This window comes from Dicentrarchus labrax, unplaced genomic scaffold, assembly GCF_905237075.1.
Source record: "Dicentrarchus labrax unplaced genomic scaffold, dlabrax2021, whole genome shotgun sequence".
Classification (NCBI taxonomy): Eukaryota; Metazoa; Chordata; class Actinopteri; family Moronidae; genus Dicentrarchus; species Dicentrarchus labrax.
In genome coordinates this window covers 11,560,525-11,584,820 of record NW_026136724.1, presented here as the reverse complement: position 1 = coordinate 11,584,820, position 24,296 = coordinate 11,560,525, and the positions used below count along the sequence as shown (strand labels likewise).

The 24,296-nt window shown below is 41.0% G+C and overlaps 1 protein-coding gene across 7 annotated transcripts in view; it reads right to left on the bottom strand.

Moving 5' to 3' along the window:
* grm8a (glutamate receptor, metabotropic 8a) overlaps nucleotides 1–24,296 on the bottom strand; it is a 444,440-nt gene that overhangs the window by 293,633 nt on the left and 126,511 nt on the right. For all 7 annotated transcript variants that reach the window (XR_007882612.1, XM_051393028.1, XM_051393027.1 and 4 more), the window contains exons 4-5: nucleotides 1,572–1,707; nucleotides 954–1,108 (exon numbers count right to left, since the gene is read on the bottom strand). Coding sequence is in view for 6 of the 7 variants with exons in the window: in XM_051393028.1 (XP_051248988.1) it covers nucleotides 954–1,108; nucleotides 1,572–1,707 (291 nt within the window). In the remaining variant the exon portion in view is untranslated. The remainder of the gene's footprint in view (nucleotides 1–953; nucleotides 1,109–1,571; nucleotides 1,708–24,296) is intronic.

Sequence of the window (24,296 nt, the reverse complement as noted above, 5' to 3'; positions counted from 1 at the left end):
TTGTAAATGGACCCCCCGCTTGTCATGTTGAGAGATACTGTGTTTAAGTTCATCAGTTGTATTTCTACATGCAGTCTTGTGCATCACAGAGCATTTTGTGCCACAGCGGTTGAACACTTTCACACAAAAACAAAAGAGACTAAGAATCTCCCTGTGATTCTTCTTGGCCAAAAAGACGGTGTAACATAAGAGAGTGCTCATAATAATAAAATAATAACACTATATATTTCTATTATAGGCTTGAAAATGACCTTAGAGTTGAATCATCACCTCTCTGGTTTAGTGTCAACAGAAACAGAACATTGCATCAGATTGTCAGGTATACCTAATAAATTGGTAACCATGCACAAAGGCTTCATTAGTTGTACACTGGCTCTGTCACTCATAACTCCTCTGAAGACCCCATAGCGTGTTCCCTCATGTCGACTAGCCAAAGCTGACTTTGATTCATTTAAACCTCTACATAAGCTCTTCTCTCCCTCACTTTCAGTTTATATCTTGTCCCCTTTATGTCCCTCCAGGAGTCAATTATCTAATAGGGAGCTCTGACAGGGAGTAAATGAGGATATCCTCCCTGGCCTAATGGCAAAAACTTGTTGCCCGCTGGGATCAAGAGTGAACATGAGTGTATTTTACTTTCTGTTTCTGGTCTTTCCCTTGTTCGCTTAATTTGATCTTTTTGATTTCGAACACACACACACACACACACACACACACCTTCAGCTTCTTTTTACTTGTCACACATTTGTGTGGAGGGAGTAGGGGTGCTGATGAAAGTTTTTGGCAAGAGATCACCATTGATCTACAGTCAGTTACTGATTGTATCTTCAATCAAATTAGGGCATGGCTTCATTGTATGCGTCTTTACACACACACACACACACACACACACACACACACACACACACACACACACACACACACACACACACACACACACACACACTTCTTACCATCCACAGATGCTCGTTTGGGAAGAATTGTGATGGCTCCTCCGGCCACTCTCTCCTGGCCAATCACGGGAGAGATTTTGGACCCCCAGCTGTCTGAACCTACCCACAGGAAGTGACCTGTCTGGTTGTTCCTTTTAGCTGCGTCCAGTACCCGTCTGTTTGAGACAAGAGCAAAGAATTTAGGTGTTTACGTAAAACAGGAACAACAAAAAGCAGTGGTGGCGGTAGGTGGCTCTGGCTGGATACCGCTGGTGGCTATATGTGCTTTTAGTGTCCCACTGATGGAGATAATGAAGTCACAGCTAATGATCATAAGGATAATACAAAGGAAATACTTGACTGAATGCAGCTGATTAACTAATTACAATTAATGTAACTGTTTACTTGTCACACTATCAGTAGAGTAACATCAATGCTGTTATTACAGTCGCTAAGGAATAGTCAGTTTGTCATTACTGTTTTTAAATGAAAGTGGCATGTAGGTATCATGTAGGTAATTAAGATCATAGAATAAGTCGAAAATAGAACAGAATATGTATCACTATATTATGTAAGTAATAGCGGCAGAAAAATATGAGCAGTGGCAGCGGGGGACTTGTTTAAGGGCGTAGCACGCACCGTATGTCATCCTCATTAGCGAACATGATGACGGCCCTGGCATTGGAGGTCTCCAGCAGGCGTCTGATGATCTTGTCAAACTCCCCTGGCCTGGGCTCACGTGGGATCTTCAAGGACTGTGCAATACACACACCACCTGGGACAGAAAGAGGGACAGAGAAAGACAGAATCTATTAACTGTTTTTTAGTCACCGGTTTGCATTCCTCCATTTTGTATTCATCACTCATATTTTGTCACTTTTTACCCAGTTTATAAAACTATGTTCTAAACCTTCATTCCTCTTCTCTGGTGCGTGGAAGTGATGTGGTTTTACACAACCAGCAGCCTCAGCACTTTGAGATACATATGAGAATAAATGGACGGTAACAGTAACAGTAGCAACCACCATAAGAAATTTGAGAAAAACTGCAAGATGTAGTGTTACTGGCCAAGTGATTTTAGAGAATGCCAACCCACCACAGCAACAAGCAATGAGACAAGCACCATTTAACATCAGCATCACAGATATAGTCCCAATTTAAACATTCATGCCAAAAAAACACAAAAACATGGAGCAGGGATATAAAAGAAACAAAAGGTTGGAAGAGAAAGGAGTAAGGACGATGGACACGGGAGAGAAAAACTAGTTGTAGAAGAGGAAGGTTGATAAAGAGAGAAAGTGGAAGAGTAAGAGGGGGAGGAGGAGACATATAGTGGGGAGGAAAGAGTTAGATAGCAACGGAGGGCAGGATGGTAAGTGAAGGAAAAGAAAGTTAAAGATGGAGGTGTGGATCGCAACAGTGAAAACGCAAGGGAGAAAGATGAATGGGGCAAAGTTATGATTCAAAATAACAGCACTGTGCACAGTGTCAGGAAATATTCTCTGTACCCACTTCACACTCCTTCATTTCCTATCGTTGAGGATGACGACAATAGAAATCACAGCAATATTAGTCATTTCACTCACAATATGTGATAATGAGGAGCGTTACTCTCTCTCTCTCACACGCACACACACACACACGTTCAACCCTAGAAACATGGGCACAAAATAGATGTAATCGTTTTTGAATGAGATTCAGTCTTGAACAAATGGGCGCAAACATAAAAATCACTCTCACTCTCACTCTCACTCTCACTCTCACTCTCACTCTCTCTCTCTGAATCCAACATCCCATACTGCTTTGCACTAATCCCGACTTTATATTTAAGCTCTGTTCTGTTAATTAGCTCCGCTTCATTAGATCATTAGCCCAGCTCAAGGTGTAAAGGTGTGTGTGTGTAAGTGTGTAGGATTATGCCATTGTCATATATTTCATCTGCTTTATCCCAAACCAGGGCACAATAAGCCTGACTGAGTGTATACATGTCTTGTGTGTGTGTGTGTGTGTGTGTGTGTGTGTGTGTGTGTGTGTGTGTGTGTCTACGTGTTCAATTTTGTTGTTTGTTTGTACGCATTTGTGTGTGAGAGAGTGTGAATGATGTCCCCTTTCCTCTCCCTGCCTGTTCCAGCCCATTTATTGAACATCTGTACAGTTTGTCACTTTCACTATATCACACCCCTTAATCACACACAAACACACACACACACACACACACACACACACTCGTACCCATGCAGACGCACGTATACCAGCGCGCATGGCTGTAATACTCATTAGCCTCAAATTAAAAGCCTCTCAAGGATAATCAGTACAGTGACAAAATATGCATAGGCAACCCCATCTACCCCTCACACACACACACACACACACACACACACACACACACACACACACACACACACACACACACACACACACACACACACACACACACACACACACACAAGACAAATACTTGGAAGTTAAGAATACTTTCTCAAGGATAACCTACAGCTTTATTTTGCATACGTAAACACAGACAGGAAATTAAGAGGAAACAAGGCATACGGTGTGGATGCTGATGTTTGCATTCCCTCTCTATTGTCCTTGGAGCAGCGTAAAAGTGATTAAATCATTGTTTGTTTTATGGCCCATCATCATCAATAACTGTTCCCACAGAGAACAGATTTCCCAGATAAAGACAATATCAAATCCTGTCTGTGCATCTGCTTGTTTACGTACACACATGCACACCTGACAGCAAGTGTCGCAGCCAAAATCCACTGCTATCCCTAAAGCACACCTCGTCTTTGATGGTGCCAAAAAAAAAAGCAGCTTGTTAAAAGCGAACGTCAGTTATTAGAGCGCACCGTTGCGGCTCTGTTGAAAGGAAAGCTGCGAGGTCAGGTCAGGAGAAACATCGTCTTTTTATCATATATTTTTTTTATCACTCACAGGATGTCTAGTTGAAAGCAGAAGTTGTTGAATAAAAAGGCGGCTTTGGAAGAGAGAGATTCAACATTACACCCCCCCCTCACCCACACACACACACAACACACCAGACAGAAGGTTTGCTTCACACTGCAAACTGAAAATGGAGGAAAAAAAAGAGAGAGACCAAAATCTTGTAAACAATAATACCTGAGCTATTTTTGAAGCCATGCTTTTGTGTCGTCTGTTGAGGTTGAGCGGAAAGCTCCCAGTGCGAGATAAAAGTTTGGTCAGATGTGAAAAAGTGTTCCTGTGAACTACAAGCCCTGGTATTGATTGCAGTGAAGATCTGGGTTAAAAAACCTGCATCTCAGGTACCTGACATAGCGTGAAAGCTTTCTGTGGGCGGAATCAAATAACTATCCTCCGCCAATTCATTTCCAAGTAAAGAAACTGGAGCAGATAGCATCAGATACTCAAAATCAGAGGAAAAAACATGGCAGTAAACATACGATTTGGCAACATGTCTATAATGTCCCTCATTTTCAGACAAAGAGACATCAGGAAGAACTTTTTAACCGTAGCATCACTTGTAATGGACGGAACAGTTCCCCCCTCCGAGCCCCAACAGCACTATCTGCAGGCTCATAACTTGGCTGATTGTGTAAAAACTGGATAGTTAATTGTTCAGCGACATCACGGCACAGGCCGGGCATACTAATGTGTTAGAAATTCTCTTTATTCACTTCAGATAAAAGAATGGTCTCAGCTGTAATGGATCATAGTCATAGCCAGTTTATTACATAATTCGGCAATTGTAGCACATTGACAACAGGCTAATTGAATTACGAGCTCTTCATCTGATGAGCAGCAACACACCGAGCTCTCAGTTTATCTCTAATAACCTGATTATTGGGGCTTCAAATTGTGGAATAGAACGTGACTGAATCCTAATTCCTTCAGTCTATTCCTGTGTACCTGTGTGTTGCTAGTTTATTTAGCTCTCTGGTATATGTGGGAAGCATATATTCGTGGGCCTAAATGACTGTTCTTGTGCAGGTGTCAACCAGTGAGCTGGAGTGCGTACAGTAGCCTGCATCTATCTGTCCCTTCTGCAGCCATTTAAAAAAAAAAAAAAAAAGATGCAGGGTGCATGCTGGGATGATAAATGTGATGTTAAGTGTGCCTAGTGCTTCTCCAAATGAAGCCCTTATAGTCGGTAATTAACTCCATTCTGTTTTGAGATTAAATTCATTTCGTTTCAGGACGGGAAACACCGCTGTCTCAACGTTTAATTAACAATCTGCTTCCCTCCCACACTCTCCACTCTCTCTTTCTTTCTCTGCACCATTTCATCCATTAACATGAATGGGCAGGGAAAGAAATTACTCATCATTCTCACTGTTTGTATCTCGTTCCGGTCACTTCTCACCTTCAGCTTGTCAAACTTTTCAGGGAATACGTCGCCAAATTATTTAAACAATGTGAGAAAAAGAACAGGAGAAGGAAAATAAAAACAGTGCTCTATTACCTGGAGAATTTTACAACACATTTATTATAGTGTACAATAAATTGCACCATGGGTTTTTCTGTCACACAATTAAGAACCTTTAAACACACAGAAAGTTAGCAAGGCTGCAAGCGTGTTGGTGCTGGAAGCTTGGACATTCTCAGTTACATGGAGACCATAACATGCATGCAACAAACAACAATAGACTGCATAAAAATATGAACTGTGTGGCAGGAGCAGGTGACTTGCACCTCAATCCTGGACGAGATAGAGCTGCTACTGGCAATCATCACCTTCTTCTCCACTTTCATCCTATATATCTTCTGTTTTCCCCCCTTCTTCTCCTTCTCTTTTCCCTCTCCATCTTTGTTTCTTTTCTTCCCCCTCCCCTTTATTTGCAGTATTCATCTTCAAATTCATACACGTATCTTCCCTCTTTCACACTCCGCTGCATCTTCCAGCTATTTTAAAAGCATTGTTTGAAAAGATGACTCCAGTAGCAGTAATTTGCATCACTCCACACGCCGCACAAAACCTCCATTCAACACAGTGCAGGAGGAACCCCACAAACTCACTGATACACTCATACATCCTGAAATGTATTTATATCGGAATTACGGCTTCAGCACACACAGACAGTAATGTGGTTTCCTGCTAAGCAAGATGAGTAATGAGAGTAACTTTAAAGCTAGCTGCCCTTATACCACTGGCAATGGAGTGTCTGTGTGTGTGCACATGTTTATGTGCCTGCACGCATATTTCTGGGTTAGATGCGACTGTGTAACAAAATGAAAGGAAGGCAGTGACATCAAAGTCCCTGCCTTTAATGATTCTTCCATTAAGATATAGCTGTGTCACCCTTACAGTCTTTCTCCGAAGTATATGTGTGTGTGGTGTGTGTGTGTGTGTGTGTGTGTGTGTGTGTCTGCAACTCAGACAAATATACACACCTTGTCAATTGTTACTATTCACGCATAATATAACCAACAAATCCATGCAGGAAGGAAATTAATTCCTTTCTCCAGCTTAGCGAGCATTTCTTTGATAAAAACCGCCCACTCCATTCATCCCCACGGAAATACCTGCCAGTGAAACTGTTACTATTGGAAAATTCTCACACACATATACAGCAAACCTGCACGCACACACTGATTTTGACACACTTTCTTTCTTTCCAAACCTCATTAGCACTGCTTTAAAATTAAAAGTTGCCCTCTGCTTCTCTATGCTTTGTTCATGGCTCGGGGCACTGCAGCGTGGGCCTTTGAAGTCACTGACTTATGTGTGTGTGTGAGTGTGTGTGTGCGTGTGAATGTGTGTTGTGCGTGTGAATGTGTGTGTGCGCGTGTATGCGTGTGGCTTCTTACACGTGCTTTTGTGAATTAGTCTCTGCTTAACATTTGCCTTTGCATGTATTTGTGTGCACTCCAGTAACTACGCGCGCAACACACATGCTGGCTTCTGCTCGGGTGTGGATGAAGCGGTGCGGTAAATATTGTGTTCTGCATTTTTTCACTCCGAGTTGAAACTTCTCCCCAGGCTTTCTAATGAATCATTGACAACACCCACGGAACCGCTGTCCCAGGAAATTTACATCCTCCCATTAAAATATGCCTCAAAGGACACAGGCCTTAGAGCCTCAAATGGGTTTTGGAAATTTAAGACGGTCCTAACCCGAACCCAAAAAGATGCTGCTAAGACCTGAACCAAGCCCGAGGTGGCAAAGTTTATGCGAACCCCGAACAGAGCTTAAGCCTGAAATTGCTTATAATTTGCTGATAATGAAACACTGATTAGGGCATTGGGAAAAATGTGCAAAGTTGTTCCAGTTTACAGAAACTGAATGCACTTTTGGTAAATGTTTGTTCGATTAGCACGGTGTGAGCGTGCTGAGATCAAATTAGGAGCGATGTCTTCACAGTCATGTGAGTTATCGCAGAATAAATTGAGGCAGCAGTTTGTATCAGTGAATGGATATTGGATATTTGCGCTGATCTACTGTGCATATAATAAAATGTTTCAAGTGGTGCTCAGACAAAATACAATAATTTGTGGTATCTATCTAAAAAGCTAATTCACACTCAAGCCTCAGTATATTATAGCAGAATTTAATAATACAGTGATAGCCGCTGGAGATATCCTTCAGTCTGAATCTACTTTGTGTTATGATTATAATTCTAGACATTGCAGAAATCCTCCTTTCCTGGATTCTGCATTAATACTGCAGTAGTACCTACTGTACTACTACTGTATATGTTCCACAGCTCTATTCAACTGGCTTAGGCAAAGAAGGGAAGATCACACAAGGCAAAGCATTATTACTGGTATTCCAAAACACTCGAAATCTACCCTAGTTAACATTCACAAGCAGTATATAAACATTTAATAAAAGGGTTATAAGAAACCTTAGTGTAGTAAGCAAACATGAGTGTTTAGCTATAAGTGGAGGATGGTGTATAAACAGATAACGAATGGCAATGTAGTAAAACACAGTTGTAATAATATTAAATATGTCTTCATTCAGAAGCTGTAATTGCTGACAAGTCGTGCACATTAATAAACATTTAAAATGTCCTTGCATCTGCTTATAACTACATTAAATGCATTATAATGCATTATAAAGCATTTATCAAATGTTTGTATACTGCTTATACTTGGTAAATGGGGGGACTTTGCAGGGTAGTGTTGGAAAAGTGGACTGATAGTTATCGGTATATAATCATGTTTGGGGTTTTTTTACTTGTTGAAAACAAATGGTGTGCAGCATAGGGAAATTTCACTACTTTCCTCTCGGTGTAAAGGGGAATGGTTGTAAATGTCAGCATAAAAGAAAACATGGAAGTAAATGTGCAGAATGTGACATCCCCATCTTTCAATACATTAATATTACAGTAGTAACCATGGTGAATATCCCTCATCATCCATCTACCCTGCACTTGCATTATTGAAAGTAACAGCCACGACAGCCATAGCAGAAGTATGTACATCTGCATTATTTATCAAATTAGTCGCCAATATAGGTATCCTACAACATCTGTCTTGTATTAGTACCAGATAAAGTGACAGCATGATGCAATTATTCCACCCTGCCTCCATTAACACAGAAAATGATGAGAATCAGTATTTTGTGATGCCCCTCTGACAGCTGAAAAGAGGACAAAATTTGAATGTCAATATAATTTACCTCTCTGGGGTAAAGTTGCAGGGCAGCAGCTCTGCAGACTGATTGAATTAAAAAGCAGGAGTTTGACTTTTGCTCCATCTTTATTTTATACATAGAGGACAGGCTGTGCCGCTTGCCAGTATACAGATATCTAAAACTGGGCGAGAAAAAGGAGAACAGATTGGAGCTTGTACAGACATAGACATCTCTCATTATTCCAGTGTGTGTGTGTGTGTGTGTGTGTGTGTGTGTGCATGTGTGTGCAGGAGAGAGGGAGATACAAGGACATAGTGAGTCTGAAATGCATGGGTGGGGGGCTGGGGGGGATTTGGAGGTTCGAGCAGGGAGAGGGAAATAAGAGGAAGACAAAAAACACACAAGGGAGACAGAGAGTGAGGGAGCAAGACAGAAAAGGAGACAAAGAGAGACAGAAGATCTTGGCCTTTTAACGTCTCACTTCACTTACTTTCCCACAGAAAGTATGTGTGTCTGTGTGTGTGGTGGTTGGACTTGGGGGTGGGGTGGGCAGGACTGTCTTCACCACAGGAGTGGAGTAGTCTAGCTGAAGTCAGCACTTGCTAAGGTCTGAGGGGAGGCAGGTGGACATCTCCTCCATGGAGCGTGTGTGTGTGTGTGTGTGTGTGTGTGTGTGTGTGTGTGTGTGTGTGTGTGTGTGTGTGAGTGAGAGAGAGAGAGGTGTATGTGCACAAGAGAGACAAAGAGAACCTGTTTGTACAAATGTGTATGTGCAGTCCTCTAGAAAACAGCCTCTTCCGCTTCTGTGGTACGACCATTCTACCATATCACACGTTCAATTAGCATTGGTTTGTGGTACGCAGACAGTACTCGTGGCTGAAAAAAAAACTCAAATACCAAGCCCACCTCTTGAATCCCACCTCCTATGTGCAGAGGGAAAGCGATAAAGCAAGAGTGGATGCTGTAAGTTGTCCCTCCATTAAAATTATCTAAATAATAATAAATACACTGAAGGGAAAGTAGGAAAAAGAAATCTACCACAGTCATACTAAGTCATTCATTTTGCCCACCTAGTGGCTATAAAGAGAACATCAAGAGAATATTGAGCAGTTTCTTTGAGGAAGACTACAGTTACTACTATCCACATGAGCCTTCATTAATGGCCTGCCTCTGAACCATTTTGTCAATAAAGCACATAGATTGTATCTATTATTTGATGAGGATTTTGTTTGCTTTTTCATACTCATTGAAAAAAAACAACATACTGTAATGTACTCTGCGTGCTTGCCTGTCTTCGTACATGGTGAGAACATACTGTGTTTTGAGGAAATTATACTTCAAATATACTTGTAAACGTCTTTGCAGAAGCACAGAGAATCGAAAAATTGCAAAATACAATATCTGGACAAGACAAACAACACAAAACACTCTTTGATCGAGAGCCACGCACCTTTGTTTACACACAGATGGATAAGCATGTTCCAAGCTCAACACTGTAATCTCATCAACTAGAGATAGAGCCCAGTAGCCTATCAAACAAACTGTTTACTATCAGCCCTTTGGCGAGAGATGACAAGTGCAACTGGAGACTCATTCTGAGAGTCTTCAGGCAGGAGACAAGTCAGTTAATGTCTCCATTGACTCATCTGACCTTCTTCCACCTGTCACGCATCACCAATACTTCCAATCAATCAGATTAATCCCAGTGGCTTTCTGCTGGGTGGTGGGAGACAGAATCGGGCGGGACAGATGAGAGGAAATAGATGGAGGGGGGGGGTTGAAGGATAGGTGGAGAATGGAAGATGGAAAGCGATAGGAAACATGGAGAAGAGGATGAGATGGTGGTGAGGAGGAAATCAGGAGAGGATGGAGAGATGAGAAGATGCAGGGCGTAAGGCGAGGGAGGAGGGAGATAAGCAAGGTATGATTGGATGTCAGGCCACAGATAAAAAGCACAAGGTCAACGTTAAGCTCAGAGATCACAAAGAGAGAACATGTCCACTTCTCTGTCTGGTTCTCTTGATTCCTCTCTCACTCTCTGACTTCTGAGCCTCAGTCTCTCTTTCTTCTACTCTACTGCAACCATCGTTCCCTCTCTCTCCCTCAGAGAAGACTTTTCTTTCATTTTTCTGGCATTTTCTCTCCCCCCACTCTTTCGCTCTCTCCCTCTCCCTCCCCCACTCACTCACTCTCTCTCTCTCTCTCTCTCTCTCTCTCTCCTACACACACTATCTGACAGTAATCAGACATCCAATTACAGCAGTGCCCTCAGATGAGGGCTATGTGCGTGCATGTGCGTGAATATAAAGGGATGCTGCGTCTGTTTCTTTTCCACACACACACACACACACACACACACACACACACACACACACACACACACACACACACACACACACACACACACTCTAAGAGATCCTTGCTGATGCTTGTTACTCCCCAAGCCGGAATGCCCTGCTGTCCTCCAGCCCATGTCTTATCTGGGTATGAGGGATCTCACATGTGGAATTACACACACACACACACACACACAGACACACACACACACACACACAGATATATAGCAAACATACAAAAATACAACCTACAAGTCATCAAACAGAAATAAAGATGCACAAAGGCAGATGACATGAAATACAAGTACACTCACAAAACAAAAGAATATGTTTACACACTCGAACACAAGGACCTCAGCAAGGACATGCTGTTCCTTGTCGTGTGTCGCTGTGGAATCACAGTGAAACGGATGAATTAAAAACTAATAATGTCATTAAAACTGCTGACCTTTACTGTGACCTTCCTGACAACTAACCAAGTTTGAAAAGTACAGACGAAAATGTGTAACTTGTCTTCCAATTTTTTCTTTTCTGTATTCTAAACTATATATTAATATTTCACACATAACTTTTTAGATATGAAATCAGTATGCATGTCTGTTGTTTCACTTGTTACTTGTCACCAGACACATCAGTATGGGGAAAGGACGCTTCCATTTTCTTGAGCCATCTTCTGAGTCATAAATACTTAATATGTAGGAGTTGAGGCAGTATCTATACAAACTTTAATGTTTTGCTATGCTTCTTCTCTCCAACATTGACAGAATAATGAATAGTGATAAATATACAGTGGTAATTTATTGTTTGCTCTATATAAAAAGACCCATAAACAGCTGTTGTTCTTTTTATATGTACTGTATACAGTACCTAATGGAGCATGGTTTCTGCATCTGTTGAATAATTCTGCAGGCAAAATACTTGATTTCTCACAAACATACACGCCAGGCAGTAATAAATGTTACCAATCCTTCCTACAATAAGCAGGGATCCACCAATAATTCAGCCAGGCTATAACACAACAAAAAGCCAGAAATGTAATTTACAGCAGTTGTGTTTGAGTACATGCACAAGCACACACACACTTTGTTTAACAGTTTATCAATGTTTATTTCTGCCAAATCAACAGGATCAGTCACCCAGCAGTGCACAAAGAGCTGGCTGTGAAATGAAAATTGCGCATCTGCAATTTAATGGAGTGATTCATAAGTGACAATTACAGTGTTAAAGTAAATACACACTCAGATATACATTAAATATTCAATAGGAACTTCATCGATAAGTCAACACAGCAGCCAATCAGCCAGCCCATAGAAACTTCAGCCAGTAATTTGTTCCTATTAGAATCTGCCAATGGACACAATATATGGGCAACAATATGGTTTTTGAATAGCACTGACCCAACAGACTTATTGCTGTTGATAGCATCTGTGTGGGAAAACATGACGCATGAATGGCAATGAAAAGAAAAAAAAAGAACTTGGATGCCTGTGAATACATTATGCATTGTGTGTTTGCCTGAGTGTGCATATGTGCATGTCTTTGTGTGTGCATCGCGTAGGCACTCACAGCTGAAACTGGCAGAGGCTGCTGTGTGCTCTGCTAATGTATCGCTACAGTTAAATGGGAGGCATGGTGACACTGTATATTGGCAATATCTCCCACTTTCTCTCCTGTTTCCTAACAAATGCATTTATGGTTGTTTTCTACTGTGGATTTATCTAATGGGATTACCAGTATTTTTGTATGACTCCATAAAGTAGTGGAGTTAAATTTTGTTTGGGTTGTGATTACTGTGTGTTTTTGTGTGTGGGAAAGATATTTGGAAAAGTGTAGGTGGTTTCATTTCGGGAATTTTGAACTAAAACAGGATTTGTGTCTATTGTTTCTATACATTTATTGACCTCCAATGAGCAATTATTTTCATACTTGTAATAATTTTGGAGGTCCCATTAAAGCTAAATACGGTAATGTATGTCAAAAGCATGTTTTTGTTATGTGTTGAAATTCTCTTTACACCCTGTCAGAAATCAGTAAATAAATCAATCAATAAACGTCCCTACCGACCTTCCTCCATGCACTCTTCGTACATGACCGGAGTCTTCCAGAAACCAGCCAGGCAGATATTTTTAAAGCTACAGAGCTAGTCACACAAGAATGTCTGGCCAAACTGTATAGTGCTCCTAAGAAGAAGTCTGGATAAAGCAGCAGGTTTAACCAGAGTCAACATTTGGTTTGTTTTGTTTTGGGGGTAATTTGTTATTATCCTGAACTATACCGTATGTACAACTATGTATGAATGAGATATGAGGTAGTTGGATACGTTTAGTGATGACAACGATGCACCCTCGCTTTATGGTGAGAACTCAGAGCCACTTTAATAGTTGTCTGCCCATACCCTTAATCCTATACACCCTATACATTATGCAATCCTGCTCCATGGAACCACATGGTTTTCCTTGCAAATCCTCCTAGGCTTTGCAAGAATTGCATTAAAAATGTGACTGACTTATAACTGATATGTCTGCCACAATGAAAATAAAAAAAGAACAGGAAAATGTTTTTACCACCACCTACAAACGTTTTGAACATCACATTGAATCAATCCAATGATATGAACAACATTTAAACATATCAGCTTCATCAGCATTCACTGACTATTAATCAAAGGGTCCAATCCATTACAGTATGCCGTTTTCTTCACAGTGAATATAAAGAGTGCCTTATTCTTTGGCCAGGTGCTGTGAATGCACTATTGCTTTGGCCAACTCTTCCCTATGCATAGATTTCACCAGATCAATATGCCTTGCACATGAACTATTCTTCAGGTATTGACATGTACTCTATTGGCCCAAGGCTCTGCTTCTCGCAGCGTCAATGGACACAGCGCTTACTGCCAAAAGCTTAAACGACAAGATAAAAAAACAAAAAAAGCTACAGCAGTGCTGCATAGACGTACATGAGTCAGAGGGCTCTATTTTCATGACGGAGCATAGAGGGGCTTTGCGATGTCGAAGTGACATTTTCGACAGACACACAAAGGTTTTTCTCTCATCTGCAAGCATTTGATATTTTAGTGACTTGTCCTGAACTTGACTGCACTTAAGTAGACGGAGAGGTGCGACAGGGGTGTGTTAGTGGCGATAATGCAGCAGAGCGATTCTGGTGCTGGGGATTATGGTTATTTGAGCTTGCACTATGTACCTGCTCAGACTGTGTCACGCGTACGTGGAACAAATGCAGGCAAGGAGAAGAGGTAGATGCTCATGTTTGGTGCCAGGCCCCCAGATCTCCAGGTAATTTAGTTTTCATTATCCAAACCCACTGCCTGCTCATTAGATTACAAAAATGGCGGCCACTATGTGTGTGCTCAAAAACTGGGCAGTTCAAAAATAATAGAGCCTGCCTGGAGAGTTGATGGGACTGCTAATTCTTTTTTTTTTTTTTTTTTTGGCAAGGTGGCAAGACAACAAGCAAAGCAGGAAATTCCTCGCTCCTGTGCTTCTGTAACTAGCTTAATAACAGATATAGTAATAATAATGCTGATTTCCAAAGAACTGAAACAGTCACTCAATTGTAAAAGACACCAACACTACCACGGTGAAGACTGTTTTCGGCCATCTATTGCAAAGTATATCCTGAGTATGTACCATACAGGATGAATATATAGAGTTCTCTCGCTTGCTTGTTGTTTGCCCTCCAACCCTGTGGTGATAAGCAACACCCTGTCTACCCTTCATGCACTTCCTTCTGTTCAAATCAATTCTTTAAACTTCTCTGTCCTCACTCTTTCTTTTTTTTCCAGTTCCATCCATCCTTATCAATTTTGCTGAAGGCAGCTAATGGTGAAACATGTCTTTCTCTTTCCACCACCCCCTTTGATTGTCTCTCTATCAGTATCATTATTTCTTTCTTTCTTTTTCCACATTCCTTCTGCTCAACTCCTGGGGAGGTATTGATAGCATGTTGCATGTCTATCCTCTATCTTTCTTCTTCATCCATCCCTCTGTCTTCAACCCCCTCCCATGCAAACGGTATCACACTGTGCATCCACTACCCCCCAACCCCCCCAACCTCCCTCCCTGCCTCCACATTCATCATCCCTCCTTCCCTCCATGCTGCCAAGTGTACGTGGTCTTCTTGTTTATCTCTGACTTTGTCTGTCTACTCTTCACTCTCAGTCAGCAGCACACTTTGTTGTGCACCTCCGCTCTCTTTTGCCCTTCCTCCCAACTCTCCCTCTGTGCACCCAGTGAGCAGTATCAGTAGCATGTGGCTTGTCTTTACTCCATCTCAATTACACTTCCCACAACAAAAGTCAACAGTAAGTAAGAGAGTAAGAGAGAGAGAGAGAGAGAGAGAGAGAGAGAGAGAGAGAGAGAGAGAGAGAGAGACTGTCTGGTTGATCCATCTAATCATGGCCTCTATATTGCCATCATGTAGAAACTATTATCTCTTTATTTACTTGGCAGTGGCAGCAGCCGTCAGGGCATGCACTGGAAAAACTAGTTGTCCATTAAAGTAAGAGTCAGATAGCAGTGTACCAGTGCACTGGGCTAAACAAGCAGTTTTTAAAAACGAAATAATGTATATGCAAACGCATAGAGAGATAGATAGAGAGATAGATAGATAGATAGATAGATAGATAGATAGATAGATAGATAGATAGATAGATAGATAGATAGATAGATAGATAGATAGATAGATAGATAGATAGATAGATAGATAGATAGATAGATAGATAGATAGATATTCTGCACTTTCTTTGCTCAGTGATATTTGATTGTGTATGTATGCCTTTGAGCATGTTTGGTTGCACTGAAATGTGGAGAAGGGCAGCAAGGCCTGTAGAAAAAGGGCAGAGCATCAGTAGAGTCTATTGGCATTTACTAAGTACTTAATAAGGTGAGCGTATCACAGACAGACAGGGACAGAGGACAGAAATATTATTTGGCTGAATAACCACACACAAACACACACACACAGGCGTCATGAACACAAAAGGTATTTATACAAGAAAGAGATACACACAAGCATCCATAAAAAATAAAAAAAAACACACAAAAACATATACACACACACACACACACGCCTTCACACTTTCAATCACAGCCAGTCGAGCATGTTAGCTAAAGAAAAAGGGGTCAGTGGTGATGGTTTTACAGTTCAGTTAGGAGGGAACAGAGAAAAGTGTTTGAGTGAACCCTGACTAGGCATTATTGAGGGATCACTGAAGGGAGGAATGAAAATGAGAGGAGAGGAGAGGAGAGGAGAGGAGAGAAGAGGAGAGGAGAGAAGAGGAGAGGATCATTATCACCACTCTCCAGAGATGGATTCAGGACCTCTTTTCATAATTTGAATAATGTTGTCATGGAAATGAACATTCCAATTATGTGGTTGTAAAACGTACTCCTGTTATTTGAGGAGATTGAGCCAACATTTATAAAAAGGTCCCACCAGCTGGTAGTTCCCTTGGAGGCTGAAAAAAAATCTGTAAAAACATTGCTGTACCTGCAGATTTCAAACAAAGTCCCACCTGCGTGCACACACACACACACACACACACACACACACACACACACACACACACACACACACACACACACACACACACACACACACACACACACACACACACACACACACACACACACACACACACACACACACTATTTGCTATTGGAGAGAGAAACAGCAGTTCAATCTGTCTTTTCTCCCGGATTACAAGAAATCTCTAGGATTGTTTCGCTGTCTAGATATACACATAGTGATTTTATGTGTGACACACAAATAACAGGAAAGGCTACGGGGGGAACAAAACATAAAAAAAAATACACAAAAACATGAAGTATGTATGAGAGGAAACTTCCACTGGGGTCTGGAAATGTTTTCTTTGTGTTGTCTCAAATATGATAAAGTACTTTATGAGCGAATGCTCAGGTTGGTCCACACAGATGATGCAACGATTACCGCAGACTTACCACAGTCCAAGTAAGTCAAGGTAAGATAATTAGATAGTCTTAGTTAGTCATTATCTGGAGGTGTGTCGGCTCACGAGGGGACACCTATAGAAGAGTAGGAGGCAGCATTGTTGACGTTGCTCATATGTTTCTGAGCGATGATTGATGTTTCTGATCACTCATTATAGATACCAGTTATTAAGTTCACATCATATTAATTCTTACTTTGCACGTGATGTCACAACGACTAGCTGGCGGGCAAGAACATCGTTCTCCAGCAACGAAACCCAGTAAACTAATCAAGGATCTTGCCAGGACGTTGCCAGTTTTACTATACAAAATTATATATATATATATATATATATATATATATATATATGTACGTGATTTGATATGATATGATGAGAAGAAGAATACATGTTACAGTACAAACGTTACTGTTGTACTGCGTCTACTTACTTACTTACAGTTACTTTGCATACATACCATCGTACAGTTATTACTACTAAGTTAACATTACATTAACATTACTAACAGATTGCTAACAGGATTAAAGGCATTTCACTGCCCCAGCTGCTCGTGTCTGTTGTCTGATGCTATGTGGAGTGGATAAGCAGGTAGGCTACAATGTTTGACATCCTGCTAGCCATATATGATACAGCCTAGTTGGCATGAAGGTTTTTTTTTAAACTAACGTTACTTATCAAGCTGTCATTCGCCGGCAGGCAGGTTTGCTGATTGATATTCCTGTTTTTACCTCCCATACGACAGCGTTGTTAACCCATCCACTCTTGAAAAAAAGATAGCTATCCGTACTTTTGTAGGCTTTCATTTTTTGTGCGGTGTAAGCTGACGGATATATGTAAATATATACTATGTTTCTTGCCCGCCAGGTAACCATGGTAATCACATGACTGCAAAGTATGAATAGCAGCTGTCAACAGCAGTTGGGTTTTCAGCTGAACATTCTGTTGCTAGTAGCAACCACTACTGGTACAGTTCCATAGCAGTCTTTTGTCATATCTGTCACCAAGTAAACACTGACAGGCATCTTTTATTTACGCCTTAAAACCTCCTTGTTGGAGCATTATAGTACCCTTTTAAAGATTTTACAAGCTGTGCGAGGCTCATGTATTGCCAATACGACAATCCGAGTGAAAGTTTGATTAAACTACTGTTGGACTAAGCTTTAAATAGTGCAATATTATCATCACGATTTCAAATTTCACTCTTTATTCTGTGTATTTTTACTTAATGAATTCCTTTAATGTACTTCCTATAGACACTTAATATTGATGTAGCTGAGTGGTTTCCTCTTGGAATAAATCACAATTAAGTAATCTGACAGCTAATGTATACTTTTGTGAATCCAGCTTCTTTGTTACTGTTCAGAATCAATTTTACAGTGCTGTAAGTCTTATTTATGGAATCTCTTCTTGTTTGATTTGTAATCACTATTATTGATTTGCGTGTGGGTGTGTGCATGAGTGTTTTATCCAATAATGTTTTCACCGTTTCACAATTGCTTGCAGTAACAAGTAAAAGCAGAACAGAGCTAGTCATCACACCGGTGGTCTGTGCATGCTGATGCACATGTGTGCTTTCATGTAAATAAGTTGTGTGGGTGGTTCTCTCTCTCTCTCTCTCTCTCTCTCTCTCTCTCTCTCTCTCTCACACTCTGTGAGAGTCTACACATACTGTAGGTTTCAGTACTGTATACGAGAGGTGGGGGAGTGAGGTGGGGTTAAGATGTTTTCTTTTCCCTCTGTTTCCATTAAAGAGCATCAAAAGTGATCCGCTCTCTGCTGGGTGCCCTTTGACCCTGTAATCTGGGAAGTGTGAGACTGATCTGCTCCTCAGCGGGGGCCCCATGCTGCTCGGGGCCAATCAAGTGGCCACATAACACCATTACTTCAGCCCTACCCTGTGCGGAGGGGGTGTCAGTACACATCCATCGATCCCCTTCCCTTCTTTAATCCCTCTCCCTACATTCATCTTCTCTTTCTCACTGTCTACCCCCTGCCTTCTCATTCGCTCATCCCTCCCTCTCTGCTTCACATTCTCACACTTTCTCCTGCTCATCGACTTTGCCCTTGCCATTCTCTCTACCTCCATCTACCTCTATATCGCCCCTGTCCTCCTTCCATCCTGATCTCACCACCCCTCCTCTCTTTGGAAACTCTCCATCCATCTATCCCTTCCTCAAAGGCCCTTGCGGCCAAGGCTCCATAATGAAATCTCAGCAAGCCTTATTGTGTTGATTAAAGCTGTCAGAAAGGAACTAAGAGAGGAAAAATACAGCCGGCAACAGGGGAAAACAAGGGCCCAATGGTGCGTTGCCAATGCCCTTGTTTCAGTTTCTGTTTGTTTCTTCCTTTCTCTCCTTCTGTCTTTTTAGCTTAGAAACACAACCTCGCTCAGTCTTTCCCTCCTCTATCCCTCAGCCCCCTTCCCTCCATCCATTTCAGTGTAACCAGCACCTCTTGAGGTATGTTCAGTAACCTCCTGACCTTAACTTAATGTAATTCTGTCAAACCACATGTGCCTCTGAGAGCCGCTCTACTCGAGCCGTTTCTCATACACCTTACCACTGAATATTGCTTTAGTGTTATTGGCCTGCAACTACACAGTCACCAGACGGTTCATTTGGCATTCAACAAATAACGTAAAGTAGGAACTGCTTTGCTTATTTTATGTTATGTTATGTTATGTTATGTTATGTTACGTTGATTGATGGACTAATCACACTGAATGTTTGCCTCACATGAATTAATCAGAGATGCACTGTGACATCTGGGAAAAAAAAGAAAACCTTGTGAGTTTTTACATTTTGGGAACAGTAGAGACAAAACAACCCAAACACTCACAATCAGGTGCTGATGTGTGAGGGAAAAAATGCAGTGCTTACTACCTCTGCTAACCTATTTCCTGGGGGGAAACCCTGCAATTGGTGCACCAGAAAATATGCTTCCTATCACCAACATATGAAGCAATAAACTGAAAGTCGAGCAATAGCTCTCAAAAAATTATTATGATAGCAAATACAGTAGGCGTAAGAACATTTCTAGGAAAAGGAAAAAAGGAAACCAAGCAAGGACGTAGAAATGAAATAACTTGAAAATAACTGTACATTAGAGCAAGTAGTGGAGGAGGACAGAGGGAGGAAACAGTTTAGAGTAGAGAGAAAGACGCCTGTATTTTCCTTCAGCTATTCAATTTCAAATAAGCAAGTTAGCAAGCTCAGTTTACTCCATTTCAGAACCACAGGTCTGACATATTGGAATATTATGTTTATAAACTAGGGATTTGCATCATGTGTCAACACGTATTTTGTAAATCTAGTTACTAAAATACCATGAAAAGATTTAGTATCGACTCAGGGTGTCAATCTCCCAGTAATACGCAGATTCACGCACTATAATGCAAACACCAAACAAACAGGGAACCTACAAGCATGCTACGTTCATACAGTAAACACCATAAAACTAAGGTTAACACACACACACACACACACACACACACACACACACACACACACACACACACACACACACATATAAAGTACATGTCTGCCAAGCTCCACACACAAGAAGACAGGAAAAGGATCAAGCATAATCATCACCAGGCAGCCCTGAAAGGTATTTCCTCCAGAGGCTAACCTTCTATTAACATTACATTAACAGAGAGACAGGAGTATGACAGCTCGACATGGCTGCATATCAACTGTTTCTCTTTCAATTACCATGATGACAGAGAAACCGCAGGCAATCTAGCTGGACATCCACGAGGGGTCCCTCTGAGGAGGCCTTGGAAGCAATCTTCCTGTATGCCCATGACAGATCAGCTAGCAGCCCGTCCAGCTGGGTGTAAAAAATGAGTTTGAATTTTGCCAGGTGCTTTAATGAGGACGGCGCAAAACAATCACCGATTCTGTCACTATCCCATGAATTAGAAAGTGCTGTAAAAGATGAAAGTTAGGCAATGAAGGCTTATTAAACGCTCTCAAATGAGAAAAGTAATAATGCCAATGAGCATTTAATTAGAATCCACTGAAATCAACCCAGCTCTGGAAATGCCAGGTTTAACACTTTAACACTTGTGCCAACTTCTTAAACTTCGCAACACAGTACTTGAAACAAATTCTCCATCTGTTCTTATATTAACTCTGTCTTTAGATGAGACAAAAAGACCGAACTGGAGGTTGTTCCAGACATCATGGACTGCCACTGGACAGAGATGGATGAATAAAAAGACTGTGTGGGCACAATATGATAAAGAAAATGACACTTCTGTTCACCAAACTACAGCAGTGGCTGCAAACTCAGAATGTCTAAATTGAGAAGAGAACGATCAGCATAATTGAGAAAATGTAGACTGTTCCACTTTCTGATTCGCCTCTCATTTACATTCACAGCGCAGACCGTCAGTTGTTGCTCTTACACGGAGCGACTAACAGTGACTGCAAACAATAGCATAAGATTGAATGTTTAATCCAAGAAATGCCTCTGGTTTCCTAATAATGATTATAAGCTATATAGAAGTGTTGAGTAAACAAATAAGAGACTGATTTCTTAACAAGACAGGACAAACAACAGGAGCAAGGAAAGAGTGTAAGTATTTCCAATCTACCAAACTACATGTTCAGAGTCTGCCCGCAAGACAGACTGTGTTCGATCGATTGAACTAATTCCAGAGTGTTCTGATGAAGTAGTCCGACTTTAATATTTCCACCAGAAGGACATGTTTAATGCACTTTACCCTTTAAAAAGTAAAAAAGAAAAGAAAAAAAAACTCTAGCAGGCATTAATTTGGTGTATAATTACAGATGTGGTCCTGATAAAAGCACTCTGAGAAAGGTGGCTCAGGCACGTATGAACTGAGTTTCATTATAAAAACTTAATTATTTCAAAAGAGACTTAATCACTAACATTTTTAGCCAAGTCATTTTGACATCTGCCCTCTCATTTTATAGTATTTAACTATATTCCTTATCAATCAACTTATTTTTCCAGTTAATCATGAAGTCTATAAAATGCAACCACAGGAACCACGGGATAAATCTTGGTCTAATTGGTTATGTTTCATTCCATCAACAACCCAAAACTCAGAAGTATTCAACTTTAGGAATGCAGTGACTCAGAACACCGCTGACACTGACCATATTAAGTAGATCAGGTTTCTGTCAGACGTAACCTCTTAGTCACTAGGTGGGTTTCCATTTACTTGTTTTAATTCTTTTCTCAAAATATCACAAAATAGTTTTCATGCTTGGCTGAGTTGGTGACTTAGCAAATAAATCATGTCGTGTATGAGGCTTCTGACTTCTGACGATTACCTTTGACAAATGAATACATGACACAAACAGAAATGTCTTATTTCCATTGAGTCTTCTACTTTCATTTTCACCACTTGATTTTTGACTGGTGTTCTTTTAATTGCTTCTACTTATTGCGCCCTGTTCTTCAGCAACGGTTTAACGACTGGAGATTTAGCACCGCCAGCTGCTTATCTTGATGAACCAACTCCTGATAATAACATAACGGTAGTGGATGGCAACACGCATTATGCTCTATCTACAGGACCAGTGCGTAGGATTTGGTGGCAAAAACGCAAAAGGCCCTATCTATCCATCCGAAGGTATCCTCTTCTCGGCTACTATAGAAACATGGTGGTTTAACATGGCTAAATAGATTTTAAAAAAGTCTCATTCTAATAAGGAAACAAATACACGATTCCTATATTCAGGTGCTTATACACTAATGAAAACATACTTATGCATATTATATTCGATTTGTTCCAGTAACTCCTTCTAAATGTTACACACTGGACCTTGAAGAATTGAGTGATTCTAGCGTTATGCACTTTATGCATCAGGGTACCTACTGAATATTGAACAGCAACCCCTTGTGCATGATATCACTGAATTCATCAATATTTGCCAGCAGCTATTATTCTGTCACTCAAACGGAATTCCCATTGTTTTCTGTCCTGGTCCATTTATTTGTAACAGTGAGCATCTCCAATTATAGTAATGAGGTTATGTGTAGTTATATCCTTGGTATCTTATAAAAAATTAAACTATCAGCTCAATGCAATGAGGTTTACAGGCTTAAAATGTGTGGAAGAAAGCAATGGTGTCGGATCAGTAGCCTGTCTGGTATCAGCCAAAACCCCAAGTTTAGGTATCATCATAGATAGTGAAAAAGTCAGTTAACTGGATCCCTATTGCATTTACTGTGATAGAAAACATAAAAAGCAGCAAGTCTTTACATTTTAGAAGCTGGAAGTTGCAAATTTTGGCTTGATAAATGGCTTAAACCATTATTTGATTAACGATTAACTTTCTATCATGAAAGCAGTTAATAGACTTATCATTTAACCACAATATTGTTGCACTAATTATTTTAAAAGAATATTATCAGGCTCCTGTAATCATAAGCTTGCTGATGGGGGTTAAATGCCTGATACATGATGGCAGTGGACTGTGAAGAAGACACCTCTAAACTCATTACATGATGGTGGTCCGACCATTCAGTCAAGTGATTCTGCCACAAAATGAATCAATAACCTGATCAGAAAGTAATTTTGAGGGTTATTGGTGGTCTGGGTAAAGGTTGTTTATCAGAAAACAGAGGTACAGGAAAACGCATGACCTGAGCATTTCTGCAACAGCCTGAATCAATGGGAGGATGATCAGGGAAGATATTGGCAACATGAGAGCAGGATGAGCAATACTCTCCTCAGCACAAAACAATTGATAGGCAATCTATCTCGGCTACAGCCAGGAGTCACACACAGACCGAAAAAAATGAGGGGTTTCACACACATACACACACACACATGCAGTCAGGTTTAACACTTAAACAGTCTAGCTGTAAACTGAGCGCACTGGCAATGAAATCGAAAACCAAATTTCTCTTACATTTAGACTCACATCTAAAGCACTGTACATCCCTAAATGTGCACACTAACAGAAGCAAGCACTTGCACAACCCGTCCCTTACACAGTGGTTCCTTATTCCTCATAAAAACAGGGAAATCACACCCCCTTTTTACCCCCCTCTGGTGTCCCCTGGGCAGCTCTTATTCCTTGTAACCAGCTGGATGGCTCCTGGCTAGTAAATAAAGCAAAAAAAAGAGGAGGTGAAAGAGTAGAAGGCAGGTAGAAGAGTGGCGGAAGGAAGGAAGGAAGGAAGGAAGGGGAGAGAGAGGTAGACAAGGTAGGGGACAGAGATGGGTGAGGGCGGAGACTTGTAAAAAGACATAAGATTCATTAGGCATTCACACTGTGCACTGGAGAGCCCTGATGCCTCGCAGTAAAAGAGAGAGAGGGGAATAGAGATGCGGGGGATGGGGCAGAGAAGAAGAGGAGGCGGGGAGAGGCAAATAATGAGGGGGAGGAACAGGAAAATTGGAGGGTGGGAAAAGTGAGTTAGAAGAGAAACAAACAGAGAAGATGGAGGGAAGCTGCATGAGACGAGAGGAGAATTTGGCAAAGGATAGAAAAAG